We start from the raw sequence: 15,579 nt of genomic DNA on the forward strand, positions 1-15,579 counted from the left end.
TCCCTGTGAGGAACAGACTAACTAACCAAATTACAGCATCTGTGTACACTTGTTTTTGTCCTCAGCCTGAGTATTCTGGGAAGAGCGTGTTTTCCAAGGTTACTTAGGTTAGTTCTTTTCTTTCTCATTTTCTTCAGTGTGGTCACTGATAATATATTACTAGTTCGGTTCATTTGTTGAAACTTTTATGAAATGCTGTTTTAAATTTTTATTCTAGATTGTCTTGCTGAACATGTTTGAACAATTAAAAGTTATCTGGGTAGGGTCTAAGTAGGGTCAGGGAAATATGTTCTGCTGGATAATAGGATTTAAATTACTCTAAAACAGTCTCTATGACTTTTTTAGGGTCCCCTATAAATATCTTAAATGAAAGTATATGATTTTTTTAAAAAAAAGTTTTATTAGAGTATAGTTGATTTAGTATGACTTTTTATGGCACTGTGAGATAAGAGGATTCTTTGAGTAAAAAATTATACAAACTTTCCACATAAATTCCAAATTTTAAAGTGTATTTTAAGGCAAAGGAGTGGGGAAATCAAGCAAATTACAGATGGAAAGGTAGCTTTCTCATCCCTGGGACGGTACTCACAGGTTAGTCCAACCATCTTGAGTACTAAAATGAACGATGTGTTTTAGGGCCAGTGATGGTAATAGCAGCAACCCTTCATACCTTTATCCTCCAGAGAGTCTTAAAACTCCAGGAAGTCAGATACAGGTCTATAGGTCAAAATCCAGCTGCCACCTGAAAGTGGTCATGGGGAACCCCAACACCTCACCATGACTGGCTGTGGGAATCAGCCCCCTCTCCCTCTGACACACACAAATTTGGAAGCTGCCCTCCAGTAGTAACAGAGGCAACCTCACTTAAGGACTCACTTAGCCACCAAAGACGTTCTCCAAAGGCTAATGTCCTTTTAAAAGGTGAACAGGCTCTCAGCTCTGACCAGAGCAATAAGCCTAAGGTGACTATCTTTTTGTTCAGTCTGCTTCAGACTCCACAGGTTTTAAAATTTTCTTAAGGAACTATGGGGTCGCAAAGAGTTGGACACAACTGAGCGACTGAAATGAACCGACTGAGCACCAGTTACAGTATTTGAATCAAGACATCAGAAAGGTAAATATCTTCTGTTTACTATGGCATCCCTCCCCCCATGTTTTCAGTCTGACACGGGTTTGCAGGACTATTAATTTCCTTCAGTTTTATGTTTCTGCTGAGATTATAAGTAAATCCTGAAAGTTGAAAGAGATCACAATATGATACCACTGTGCTGTGCTAAGTCACTTCAGTTGTGTCTGACTCCTTGGGACCCCATGGACTGTAGCCCACCAGGCTTTTCTGTCCACGAGATTCTCCAGGCAAGAATACTGGAGTGGGTTGCCACCCGCTCCTCCAGGGGATCCTCCTGACCCAGCGTCTCTTATGCCTCCTGCGCTGGCAGGCGGGTTTGTTACCACTAGTGCCACATGGGAAGCCCTAAATGATACCACTGCTATCCCTCTTCCTGAGAAAACAAAGCAGATTTGGTAGATAGTCCTAGTACCCACCAGTACTTCCAGCTTCAATCTCATCAGAGGATAAGATTTTCCTGCTCTAGGTTGGTGGTTATGCCTATGTGTCTCTTCCAGCCAGAAACACCGATGAGCCAGGGTGCAATTCTCCAGGCTCCCATCCCTGCCACAGCAACAGTAGAAGCACATGTCAAGAAAGGAGTGCCCAGAGATGCCGCACCACCACAATGGACACTGGCTGTCCCGGACTCTCAGTGCTCCTCCCACAAGCAAACAGGAAGTTTCTCTAAGGTTAGGTTAACCACTGAGATTTAGCTGCTGTGCTTTTTTTTTTTTAAACTGCAGTATAATTTAGACTAACCCAACTAATACATACAAAGTTCTTATCTTGAATGTTTTATTTCAGTTACATCTTATACCCGAAATTAGTGAAAGGAAGTGAGTACAGGAAGTGAGTACAATCAAACAAGGGAAGATAACGTTGAAACATTCAATCTGAATGCATGCATGCTTTGGCTTAAGTGGTGGGGTGGGAGGGGAAGAGTTACTACAAAATATCTAACATCATTCATTTAGTTAGAACGTCTTGCCCTTCTTCCATATTTTAGGTTCTGGCAGTAACATCTTCATTTCACGTCTCTTTGAACAGATGATGTCTCATGAAGAAGCAAGGACTAACCAAATGCCAATATATGTTTGAGACAAAATATCACTAAAAAAAAAATAGAAAGGTACCTGCAAAGCAAAATATTTGGTAAGATATGCTAATTCTATTTTAATGTATTTTTAGATGATGTCATTTGTCTATTTGATTGAGACACAATTTTATGAACATTTGTGGTTCAGTCACTAAGTCATGTCCAACTGTAACCCCATGGACTGCAGCACACCAGGCTTCCCTGTGCTTCACTGTCTCCTGGAGTTTGCTCAAACTCATGTCCATTGAGTCAGTGATGCCAACCAGCCATCTCATCCTCTGTAGCCCCCTCTCTTCTTGCCCTCAATCCTTCCAGCATTAGAGTCTTTTCCAATGAGTCAGTTCATCAGGTGGCGAAAGTACTGGAGCTTCAGCATCAGTCTTTCCAGTGAATATTCAGGTTGATTTCCTATAGGACTGACTGGTTTGATCTCTTCACTGTCCAAGGGACTCTCAACAGTCTTCTCCAGTATCACAATTAGAAAGCATTGATTCTTTGGTGCTCAGCCTTCTTTATGGTCCAACTCTCACATCTCACAACTCACTCATCACATGAACACTCCAACTCTTTCTAAAAGTTCCTAGAAGTAATACCACAAATCAGTGTCATTCAAACATCTGATGAGCATCTACTGACTGTTAGCAATGCAGTAAATGCACATAGCAAGTGTGAGTGGAGCGTGAAGACAGGTCCCTAACTAAAGATGGGGCATCGTGGGCTCCCTTGAGGAGTGCTTTCCAGAGCCTGAGTCAAAATCAAAACTTTGAGTGTTTCTAAAGAGACGCCAATTCCTAAGGAATAACTGGATAGAGTATACTACTCTGGAGAGAAAAAAAAAAAAATCACTCAAGTTCCAATTTGAAAACAAGACAAAAGAATGATCTCTGAGCCCCATGGTCTATACCCTCTTTTCACGAGAAAAGTCACCAGTCCAGACATCATTGTGGCCCAGTGAATATATGTAGGAACACGTGGGTTTAGTGATGGATCTGCCACCAACCTACAGTTCAACCCCAGACAAGTCACAGTCTCATTGAGCAATCTCAAATTTCTCATCAGTTAATATCCTTTGACAAACAGTCCCTCCCAAAAACAGATACCACATTTGGTTGCCCTTCACTGGCCTGCTGATTTTCAAAAATTATTTTTATGTATTCATTTGGCTACACGTAATCTTAACTGTAGCAGGATCTTCAGTCTTCGTTGCATGTGGGATGCAAACTCTTAGTTGTGGCACAGGGGATCTAGTTCCCTGGCCAGGGATCAAACCCAGGTCCTCTGCTTTGGGAGCATGGTAACTTAGCCTCTGGACCACCAGGGAAGTCCCTGGCCTGCCTTATATAAGTACGGACTTTAAAACACTTTCAGTCTTAAAACATTTCCCAGTCTCAAAATTAACATTCCAAAAAGGGAATGCTAAATATCAAATTTCAGCAAAAGGAAAGTTTAGATTTCCACTTTGTCTATTAGTAAATCAACCAGCTAACGTTCATAGGAATTAGGCATAATGCACCAAGTGTGGTTTAGTCTCTGTCACTATCTGACTCTTATGACCCCCATGGACTGCAGCCCACCAGGCTCCTCTGTCCACGGGACTCTCCAGGCAAGAATACTGGAGTGGGTTGCCATTCTCTTTTCCAGGAGATCTTCCTGACCCAGGGATCGAGCCCAGGTCTGCTGCATTGTAGGCAGTCTCCTTACTGACTGAGCCACCAGGGAAGCCTCTAAGGTACCATAAAAATTAACAATATTTATATACCATACAGCAGGACTTTATTTTTCCTTAATAAAACAGTTCTCTTTCCACTTCAACTGTGTGAGATAAGACCCACACATAACTTCTCAGGGGTGAAGAAAGAAGATGCCCGTGTTGGTTGCCACAGCCAGGGAAGGAAGCAAGAGGCCATGGGACATCAGCTCACTTTGCAACAGTTGGGGGGTTAAGGCCTCTCAGATGGAGAACTGCTCCAGAAATGAAGAAAAGGACGTGAGGGGCCAAGAGGAGACCAGTATGCTTGCAGGAGAGGATTCACGTTAAAGAGAGGGTGAGCAAGCTCAATGAAGTCCATGTTACCTTCGTAGGAATGTGGTTAGCACATAGTCCACATCCAGGGCATATTTGCTGAATGACAGACAGAGGCCCTGAGTGTCAGCGTAACTTAAAACTTTATCCTGAAAGTAAATGGGATAAATCTAAGATTCCTGAGGAGGTGATGAGGAGATGAAAGCTTTAGTTTTCAGAAGACCCATCTGGTAGCAATAGCAGCAGGAGTCTTATAGACAGTGAAAGTGAAGTTGCTCAGTCGTATCCAACTCTTCGTGACCCCATGGGCTGTAGCCTACCAGGCTCCTCAGTCCATGGAATTTTCTAGGCAAGAGTCCTGGAGTGGGTTGCCATTTCCTTCTCCAGGGGGTCTTCCCAACCCAGGGATCGAACCCGGGTCTCCTGCACTGCGGGCAGACGCTTTACTGTCTGAGCCACCAGGGAAGCCCATATGGTGCCATAGACAGTATTTGCACATAAAAAGGTATAAACTTTTTATAGCTCACAATTCTCACAGTAGGAAAGCAACAGTTTATAACTATTAAGGAAATCTGGAGTTAACTTTTCAAGTTCCAGGGCATGTCAGCTTTCCCACATAATTCTATTACCCATTTTTCTTTCTGTTAATTTCTGAATTTCCTTTTTAAAAGTGCAAGAGGCCATGATTCCCTTGAGATTTAGCTGGAGGGTGAATGAACAGATGCCAAATGTGCTGAGGTTCTTACAGTTCCCTAACCCTGACCTGGGGCAAAGGTTTCTGAGTTTGCATTAAGTCTAGGGAAAGCTAAAGGTGTTTTTCTAACAGTAAATAGTTGACAGTGTTGAAACTGACTCAGCTCAGTGAAAATGGATCCTGAAAGCATGTGTAGCTTCCAGGACTGGAAATGAAATGTATTCTCTTTCTGTAACTGGTGATTCATGGCATAACCTTAATAGCTTTTCTCCAGTGATGACACATTGGGAATAGAAACACTACTAAAAGAATATTATTAGCGTCCATAAAATGCATAATTCATTTAAATCAAATTCTGCAAGACAACATTAATTTGATGTGACAGGAATACAAATTCTTTTTTTTTAATTAATTAATTTTTTAAAAACCTTTTTATTTTGTATAGGGGACTGACTCCATGGTGGCTGAGGTGGCAAAGAATCTGCCTGCAATGCAGGCAACCTAAATTCAATCTGTGGATGGGGAAGATTACCTGGAGAAGGGAATGGCAACTCACTCTGGTATTCTTGGCTCGAGAATTTCATGGACAGAGGAGCCTGTCAGGCTACAGTCCATGGGGTCTCAAAGAGTCGGACAACTAAACAACTATACTTTTTCATAGCCTATTAATGATGTTGTAATAGTTTCAGGTAAAAAGCGAAGGGACTCAGACATACATATACATGTACCCAAGAATACAAATTCTTGATTCCTGTTATGTTCTTCAATACGCAAAGTCTTCTCTAGTCCTTCCTTACTTGTTCCAGAACATAGAAATTTATTTATTTAAACAGTCCTAAACAAAGAGTGAGTTTCTCAATGACCATAGTGTTGTGAAAGTGAAAAGCATTCTAAATAAAAGATATATTTGGAAAAATATGCTGTAGTTAAACACTGTTTTAAATCATTTTTTGGAAGGCATTTTTTTTTTGGTTGAAAGTCATCTTGGCATAATATAAGCCAAAAAGTACTTGAGAAGTCCAGAAAGAAATAATCTGAAAATACTGATAGCTTAATTATTCAGTGCTCAAAGGTCGCCGGGGCTCTGTTTTGAGAGGGCAGAACTATCTAGGAGTGCTAACCGCTGGGGAATTCAGCTGCAGAAATCACTCTCCACATGCAAATTTGTCTCTGAAGGGGTTTTTTAGAATAACGCAACATACCCTATTTGGAATCTTTGTATTTGCATATAACCACATGCCAAAACCCCTAGGAAATTATCTACATTCTTGCAAAGTTTGTTTTGAGATAACAAAATGGAAAAGGAAAAGATGTCTTTTTTCTTTTTTTCCCACTAGCACACAAACAAATTAGGCAAAAAAAAAAAAAAAAAAAACCTTTAAGATTGAAATAATATTTTTAATTCCCCCAAAAAGCAAAACAAAACTCAAAAGCGTTAAGTGAGCGCGACTCCCCTTACCAGACCATAGCATTAACACCCACTAACTCATACATTTTACAAGAAACAATACTTGTCCATACCTAAGCTTACGTGTACTTTTTATTCCCTACCTGAGTAGGACTCATATTTCATAAATGGGAAGGCCTATGCACGAGGGAGCCTTCCATCTGTCTTGATCTCTCAATCCCTGACCCAGGGAAGGATCTAACATTAGTGACTTCGGGGAGATAACTGAAGAACATTTCACCTTCAACAGCAGTGTTTCTGTCTGGAACTCAGAAGCTGTGTCCTTCCACACTCAGGTAATGATCAGTACAATTTTTCTATACTTCCTTCTTGTTAAAATTTATAGATCTATGTTGGTCTGTTGTCTATGTTAAATTTGAAAATCCTTACAAGCAGGGACCATGGCATTGTATCTAGTATAATGCTTTTTTTAAGATTCTGCCCAACAAGGTTTTGGATGTTTAACAGACATTCTTTAATTCATTCAATCAACAGGTATTTACTGAAATGTCTTCTCTATACCAGGTACAATATTAGATGCTCGAGAAGTAAGCAGGAAACAAAGCAAACAAAAAATCCCTGCCCTCATAAAGCTTATTTCTAGATGGACAGTAAACAAAGAAATGTATGTATGTATATGCATATATATAAAGTATACAAGGAATGATAAGTGATATAGAGAAAAATAGAGCAGTAAAGGAGCATAAGGGAGCATGTATGAATTTTAAAAGCATAGTCAGTGTACATAATAGTTCATCAAAATCCATGAAGGATGTGAAGAAGGAAGACTCAAGGCTACCTATAGGAAAAAAATTCTTGAATGTCCATGGAGGCCAATTAATCTGGAGTTGAGCGATTAAGAAGAAGGAAATGAGAAAAGCAATGTAGGGCTTTGGTGTTTACTGTGAGATGGGACTTCCCAGGTGGCACTAGTGGTAAAGAACTTGCTGCCAATGGAGGAGACATTCGAGATGTGGATTCAGTCCCTGGGTTGGGAAGAACCCTTGGAGGAGGGCATGGCAACCCACTCCAGTATTCTTGCCCGGAAAATCCCATGGACAGGGAAGCCTAGCAGGTTACAGTCCATAGGGTCGCACAGAGTTGGACACCACTAAAGCAACTTAGCATGCATGCATGCTAAGGCAAGCCTAGCATGAGATGGGAAGCTACTGGAGGGTTCTTAATAAGATAATGGTATAAGACACTTTGGGCTTCCCTGGTGGCTCAGCGGTCAAGAATCCACCTGCAATGCAGGAGCCATAGGATATGCAGGTTCCATCCCTGGGTCAGGAAGATCCCCTGGAGGAGGGCATGGCAACCCACTCCAGTATTCTTGCCTGGAGAATCCCCATGGACAAAGGAGCCTGGCGGGCTACAGTCCACAGGGTCATAAAAAGTCAGTCATGACTGAAATGTCTTAGCGCGCGTGCACACACACACACACACACACACACACACAAGACAGTTCACACTTTTAACAGGCTTACTGGCTGCCGTGTTGAAAAGAAACTCAAGGGGCTTCCCTGGTGGCACAGTGGATAAGGATCCACCTGCCAATGCAGGGGATTTGGGTTTGATCCCTGATCTGGAAAGATTCTACATACCTTGGAGCAGCTAAGCCCACATGCCACAACTATTGAAGCCTGTGTTCCACAGTCCATGAGCTGAGCTGCGACTGCTGAGCTCGCAAGCTGCAATGACTGAAGCCCAGGCAGAACCTGTGCTCCGCAACAAAAGAGGCCACCACAATGAGAAGCCGGCGCACCACAGCAAAGAGCAGTTCCCACTTGTCGCAACTCTAGAAACATAGCACAGCCAAAAATAAGTAAATAATTAATTGATTTTTTAAAAGAAACAAAGAAAGAAACTCGAGGTGAGGCAGGGTGACTGACTAGGAGCCCAACTAGGAAACTGCTGAATTATCCAGGTGAGATCTGATGGTGGTTTGCCCCAGGATGGCTGTGGTGGCAGAGATAATAAGAAGCGGTCAGATTATTAGATAGATCCTGAAGGCACAGTCAATGGCATTTACTGAGAGACAGGAAGTGGTTTGTGAGAGAAAGCAAGAAGTCAGAGGAGACTAAACTTTTGGCCAGAACAAAGAAGGATGGGGATGCCATTGAGATGGGGAGAAACTCTGAAGGAGTGGAACATTTCTGGACTGTTATGGTGGAGAAGACTGTCAAGTAGCCAAATGGATGGATGGTGCTGAGTTCAAGATAGAGACCCCGGCGAGAGATCTGGGAGCTATCAGCACATAGATGGTACTGACAAAGACAGTGGGTAGGATAGATAAACAGCAGAGAAGAGGCCCATGGACTGATCCCAGTGGTATTCTAAGAGATCAGGACAGAGCATACGAGGTAAGAAGAGAAGAAAGAGAGTGTAGTGTTCTAGAAGTAAAGTAAAGCTTTCAGAAGCAAGGAATGATCAAATGTGTCAAGTAAGATGAAGACTGAGAACTGACCGTTGGATTTAGCCACAGTCACCTTGGACAAGGGAAATGTCAATGCAGCAGTAGGGTAGGGCAGTGAAGACCTGATTGGAACAGGTTTAAAGGAGGATGGAGAAACTGGAGTATAAAGAGCCCTTTTGAGGAATTTTACCATAAAGGCGAACAGAGAAAGAGGTGGCAACTTAAAAGTCTGATCTAGACAGAACCCTGTAAGATGTGAGAAATGATATAGTGGACAAAGAACATGGGTTCTACTCCACCTTCAGGGAGGGAAGCTTAACTCTATGTCTTAAGTTGGGCCACACAGTGACTTCCTTCCCAAGAGCATAACATGGAAAGCGGGTGCGGCAGGGTGATTTCACAGTGTCGAAACCTGACAGACTCTACTCCAGCCATGGTTAACATCCACAGTGATCAGTCCTGTAAACAGTGTGTTCCCCTGATATGATGTAATAAAAATGGCACTCTGCCTCTTGTGGTCTGCTCTCCCCTGAAATCCACAATCTCAGTCTAGTCATGAGAACAATATCAGACAAATCTTAGTTGAGGGACATTCTTCAAAACAGTAGACCAGCCCTGATCAGTAGTGACCAGTACTCCTCAAAACTGTCAAGGTCATCAAAAACTAGAAAAGTCTGAAAAATTATCACTGCCAAAAGCCTCCAAAGGATACACGATAACCAAATGAAATGTGATATACTGGGTGGGATTCTGGAAAACAGAAGAGACTTTAGGTAAAAACGAAGGAAATCTGAAAAAAGTATGAATGCAATTGAATAATAGTGTATCAATAGTGGAACAAATGTACCTTACTAATGTCAGGTGCTAATAACAGGGGAAACTGAGTGCAGAGTATACGGGAAGGACGGAGTATATGAGGACTCTTTGTCCTATCTTCTAAACTTTTCTGTAAACTCAGAATTGTTCTAAGCAATAAAGTCTATTTAAAATTAAATAAAAACAACAACATAAACTCTGGAATCTGACCATCTGGTTAGAATCCTAGTCTGCAACTTATTAAACTATGATTTGAGGTACATGCTAAGTCGTTTCAGAGATGTCTTACTCTTTGCAAACCGCATGGACTATTGCCCACCAGGGCCCTCTGTCCACGAGATTTTCCAGGCAAGAATACTGGAGTGGGTTGCCGTTTCCCTCTCCAGGGGATCTTTCGAACCCAGGGACTGAATTCGCGTCTCTTACATCTTTTGCACTGGCAGGAGGGTTTTTTGTTTTTTTTTTTTAACCACTAGTGCCACATGGGAAATCCCTGATTTGAGGTAAATTACCTAAATTTTCTGAGTCAGTTTTCCTATCTATAAAATGGAAATAGGACAAGTACCTGGGTGATACCTCTCAGATACGAGTACCTGAGAGCTTTTGTGATAAATAATGAAATAATCAGGTAAAGTGCTTAGCACAGAATCTCTGGCAAATAGTAAGCACTCAACAGGGGCTTCCCAGGTGGCTCAGCGGAAAAGAATACCTGAGTCAGGAAGTGCCTCTAGAGTAGGAAATGGCAACCCACTCTTAGCATTCTTGCCTGGAAAAGTCCCATGGACAGAGGAGCCTGGCCGGCTATAGTCCATGGGGTCACAAAGAGTCGAACATGACTGAGTGACTCAGTACGCATGCACAAGCACTCAGTAGATGGTGGCAACTATTAGTATCATTATTATTGCTTTAAATCTTTACTAAATATTCAAATGCACATTTAATGTGATTTTTCATCTAATTTGTTTTAAACAGATTAATAATCATTTCTATGGGAATTTTCTTTCCTTTTTTGAGAGGAAGAAAGTCGGATATAACCTATCACATAGTATCTGTAAGAAGGGTTTCTCTCATTGTACCATAAGTGTTGAGAGGTTTTACAAAGTAAGCTCCTCCAAACAATTTAAACACTAGTTCCATGTAATGTAATGAAATCAGTTGTCACCAGAGGCTCTGCATATATGTTATTATGTCTTTGAGTAGTATAAGATAAATGGATTTTTTTTTTGCATTTTCTAAATTGGGTTCCTACTTTCATTACAAAGCCATAACATCATCAACATCAACCAGAGAATAAATTATCTTGTGAATACACTATTTTAATAACAACGAAGTAAAAGTGATTTAAAGATTAATGTGTAGGATGTGTTTAAAAATGGAAAGAATTAAGTGGAGTAGTGAAAGACTACAGTAAAATAACTGCTATATTAAGATACTATTAAAGAAGAGAATTTGGCCTAAGCACATGCCTCCCAAACCAGACTGCATCAGATTCACCCTGGGGCTTGGCAGAAAACAGAAAGAAGCTGTACCTATGCAGGGGTGGAACCTGGGCACCTGCAGCTTTAAAAGACTTTGCAGGTGATTCCCATTTGTCAATGTCCAGTCTACCTTATCAGTATACACTGATCACATCATATAGGCCACCATAAGATCTGCCTTTGTCAGAACTGCCTTTGTAAACACAGCTTGATATTCACCATCATCAACAAACATGATCAGTTCAAGTGAGAACCAACACTTAGTTCAGTTAATCTTCCCTTTTGCTTTTCTCTTCTCTTCAGTTCAGTTCAGTCGCTCAGTCATGTCCGACTCTTTGCGACCCCATGAATCACAGCACACCAGGCCTCCCTGTCCACCACCAACTCCCATTACAGTTGTTTTCTATATGGAATTTTGGACCCTCTGCATCCTCAGGCTTTCACCTGTCCTGAGCATAAAATATACTATCTCCTCGGGGCTTCCCTGGAGGCTTGGTGGTAGAGAATCTGCCTGCCAATGCAGGAGACACGGGTTCAATCCCTTATCCAGGAGCGTGGGAGCCACAACTACTGAGCTATGCGCGACAACTACTGAGCTATGCGCAGCACCTACTGAAGCCCATGATTTGTTGAGCCTGTCATCTGCAACAAGAGAAACCAGCACACCCCAACTAGAGAGTAGCCTCCCGCTTGCCGCAACTAGAGAAAAGCCTGTGCAGCAACGAAGATTCTGCATAGCCAAAAATAAATAAATAAATAAAATGACATATATATAAAAGAAACTATCTCCTTGATTCAGTCCTCCAACATTCTCCCCTCTGCCCTCTAAAGTCAAGTTTCCCCTCCCTGCACCTCTTTCCTTCCTTCTTACTTTCACTGTGCCAGTGGGGAAACTTGGTCTATTTAACACAGGCAGTTTCCCTCAACAGCCAGGAACCAATCCAGCCTTCCTTTTCTGCTGAGCCAACAATTCATGAAGTAGCCGGTCCATGCCTGGTCTCATTTCAGAATATGGTCCAAGCAGTCAGGGGCACAACCCCCTGCACAGTGAATTATAGCTAGAGTATGAAGGAGTAAACAGCTTACAGTCTCCCCCTATGAGAGAAGAAATTTACAAAGGAACAATGGTTAGGCTACCTATAAAACAGAACCCTGACCCACAACGTGCATCAGCTAGCCCAGGAAGCTAATGTTCTATCTAGAGTAACCAGTCTGAGAGGTCAAACTACTATCGGTAGCAACTAGTCCAGGAAACCAAACAATAACCCTTACAGCAATTGACTCCAAATGGCCAGGGCTTCATTAATAGCTGACAGCTTTCCTAATTTTTGCCCCTAATTCCAAGTTACAGTCAACTGGAGAAAGCCAAATATGTACCCTTATCACACATACACACACAGAAGTCGCTCAGTCGTGTCCGACTCTGCGACCCCATGGATTATAGCCCACCAGGCTCTTCAGTCCATGGGATTTTCCAGGCATGAATACTGGAGTGGGTTGCCGTTTCCTTCTCCAGGGGACCTTCCTGACCCAGGGATCGAACCTGGGGCTCCCGCATTGTAGGTATACGCTTTACCGTCTGAGCCACCAGGGAAGCCCTTATCACACACAATGTCCCACTTCTAGTGGCCTGTGTGCAGCTTCCCCTTGCCAACAGCCTCCATTCGGGGCATACCTGAAGCCTTCTCTTTTTGAGCTATAGTACTTCCACTTCTCTGCTTGCCTTTGCCTCTCGGTCAAATGCAAGCGATGGGGGCTGACTCCCTTGCTTTCAATAAATAGCCTTTGCTTGTTCTCATTTGGGTGGTCTTCATTGATTTCCACTACTAGGAAAATAGGGCTATGTGTTTGAAATGGCTCACTGAATGGTTCTTTCATGGCAGAAGTGGCTGTACTTTAGGGAGGCTGTGAGATGCAGCTGAAAGAACACAGCAATATTTGTGACCCTGAGGAAGTCATAGAGGGAAGTTGTAGGTTATCAAACTCCAAGGTCTACATGTCTTTTTTCTTTTTAATTTCAAATAGACCTTATTGTTTAAAACAGTTTTAAATTTACAGAAAATTTCAGAAGAGAGTATAAAGAGTCCTCATACACTTTATCCTTTCTGTATGCTATGCTATGCTATGCTAAGTCACTTCAGTCGTGTCCGACTCTGTGCAACCCCATAGACGGCAGCCCACCAGGCTCCCCCGTCCCTGGGATTCTCCAGGCAAGAACACTGGAGTGGGCTGCCATTTCCTTCTCCAATGCATGAAAGTGAAAAGTGAAAGTGAAGTTGCTCAGTCGTGTCCGACTCTTAGCGACCCCATGGACTGCAGCCTAACAGGCTCCTCTGTCCATGGGATTTTCCAGGCAAGAGTACTGGAGTGGGGTGCCATTGCCTTCTCCGATCCTTTCTGTAAACTCTGCTTCAAATTCTTGTTTGCACTTTCCGGCTTTGGACTTTTTACTTTATTGGCTTGGACCAGTTACTTAACCAACTTGCACCAGTTTCCTCAGTTGTTCAAACACTGATGATGATAGCACCTGCCTGACAAGGATATTGGAAGAGTTTATGAGACAACCCAGATAATGAATGAGTATCTGAATTTCATGGGGAGGGAGAGAAAGAGAGAGGGGAGTGGGAGAGACAAGATTCAGCAACATTGAGCTGAACTTCCTGAAAATGAGCGGTGGCCTGGGGCTGAGTACTAACTGCCCCTTTTAGATGAGACATGTTCTTCCCTTGGGTTTCAAGTGGGTCTACACCAACCCACTTCCCTCATTTATGATACCTGCTCAGCCCTAACATTCTTTAACCATGGACTGAACTAATGACATTTTTCTCTTCCAAATTTGGTAACTCTAGGAAACAAAGGGATGCAAAAACTGCCGTGCCATCATCCATGTCAAAAAGATATGGTGTGGGAGGGATCTTAACTCTCAAATGCATACTGGAAATGTCCATGGTCTCCAGAAACCAGAGTTTTCTGATTTTTTACTGCAGGGCTATAATACAAAATTATAGAGCTTATAATACCTAGAAAATCTTTATACAACTAGAAACTCAATAATGCCACATTTCATAAAGTGTGACCATATTATTCATCAACAACAAATTAAACTTTTTTCCTCTTTTATGTTCTGCTATTTGGGGTAAGAATAATAGATAGCTATTTCAGAGAATTAAGGCTATACTGGTTTGACATATTTGTGTTTATTTTCAACTAATATTAAATGTGACATCATGCAATATCAAAAAGAACCATAAACGCAGGTGTTTACAGATTTTTGTCTGAATTATTTCTGTTGATCACACTCAACACTTCCAATAGGCCATGGCTTAACTTTCCAAAGTCTGCATAAAATGGAGTCTTGGAGGCAACTTACTAAAGTCAAGAACCATTCTCTAACCTAAACCTTCATTCCCAGATTGGGTAAATAATAAAGGTACATTTAATGAAGAATACTGGAAGCCACGTTAATTACAAATAATTTTTTACTCTAGCATTTCACCTGAAATGTAATTAAGGGGAGTGCACTGAAAACAACACTTGATAAACATTTTAAAGGTATAAGCACATCTTCATACGAAAATTATACCCTGGGGGTCACTTTACATGACAAGAGACATTTCACAGGCGTTTCTTTTTTAAAATATTCCGAACGAGGCAAGGCAGGAATCGTGGCGAATCATTAGATGGTTTCACGCGGGTGGCTGGTTTCCCCCACGGGCTCCGCTCATTTAATCTCACCCCAAGTTTTTGTGACGAAGGGGGAGCTCTGGGGTGGGTCTCGGGAGTATCTGCGTCCCTCCCAGGGCGAATGAGTAAAGGGCAAGTCCGTAACAGAGCCTGGGAGGCCTCGCGGTCCCCAAGCACCCAGGGCCTGCCCGCTGTGCGGGCAGCACGTCTGACCGAGCGCGCGCGCCGCCGCCTTGCCGCCCCGCCGCCCCGCCGCGCCGCCGCGCCGCCGCCCCGTCGCCCCCGCCGCGCTCACCGAGGCCGCGCCAGCCGAGGGCGCCGTCGCAGCTGTCCAGGACCGCGCAGAACTCGCCCAGCAGCGCGGGCGGCAGGTCGAAGAGGAGAGTGTGAGACGAGAGCGCCCTGCGGGTCCCACCGCTCCGCGCCGCCCCCGCCGTCCAGGCCATGGCTGCGCTGCGGGGGACCAGGGACCGCGCCTGGGAGGGATGCGAAGCCCAGGGCTCTCCGCGGCCGCGCGGTGCCGTTACACAACCGCGGAAATCCTGCTAGCACGACGACGGCCAAGGAGGCCGCCCGCCCGGAGCCCGGGCCGCGCCGAGGGCGGGCCCCCCGTGACGCACAGCGCGGCTCCCGGGAGAGGCCCCAGCGGCCGCCCCGGCCTGGTGAGCGGCTCACCAGGTCCCGGCTTCTCCCTTGCTGGTTGGCTTTCGGTTCCTCCGGCTTTGAGACGAGACTGAAGAGGCCAAGAAAAAAGGGAGGGGTGAGAAAGACCAGGAGCGCAGAACTGATGGAGAGTCCGCCATCCCCTCGACCT

General features: G+C 43.5%; 1 protein-coding gene across 1 annotated transcript in view; it reads right to left on the reverse strand.

Annotated features, from left to right (window-relative positions):
- Positions 1-15,579, reverse strand: part of IRAK3 (interleukin 1 receptor associated kinase 3) — a 66,763-nt gene extending 51,184 nt beyond the window's left edge. Inside the window, exon 1 of the mRNA XM_086400143.1 lies at positions 15,061-15,579. Within this exon, the coding sequence (XP_086256269.1) occupies positions 15,061-15,211 (151 nt within the window). The 5' untranslated portion in view covers positions 15,212-15,579. The remainder of the gene's footprint in view (positions 1-15,060) is intronic.

Source organism: Bos grunniens, chromosome 5, assembly GCF_055505025.1.
Source record: "Bos grunniens cultivar Pamir isolate PY7600 chromosome 5, Bosgru_T2T1.0, whole genome shotgun sequence".
NCBI classification, from domain to species: Eukaryota; Metazoa; Chordata; class Mammalia; order Artiodactyla; family Bovidae; genus Bos; species Bos grunniens.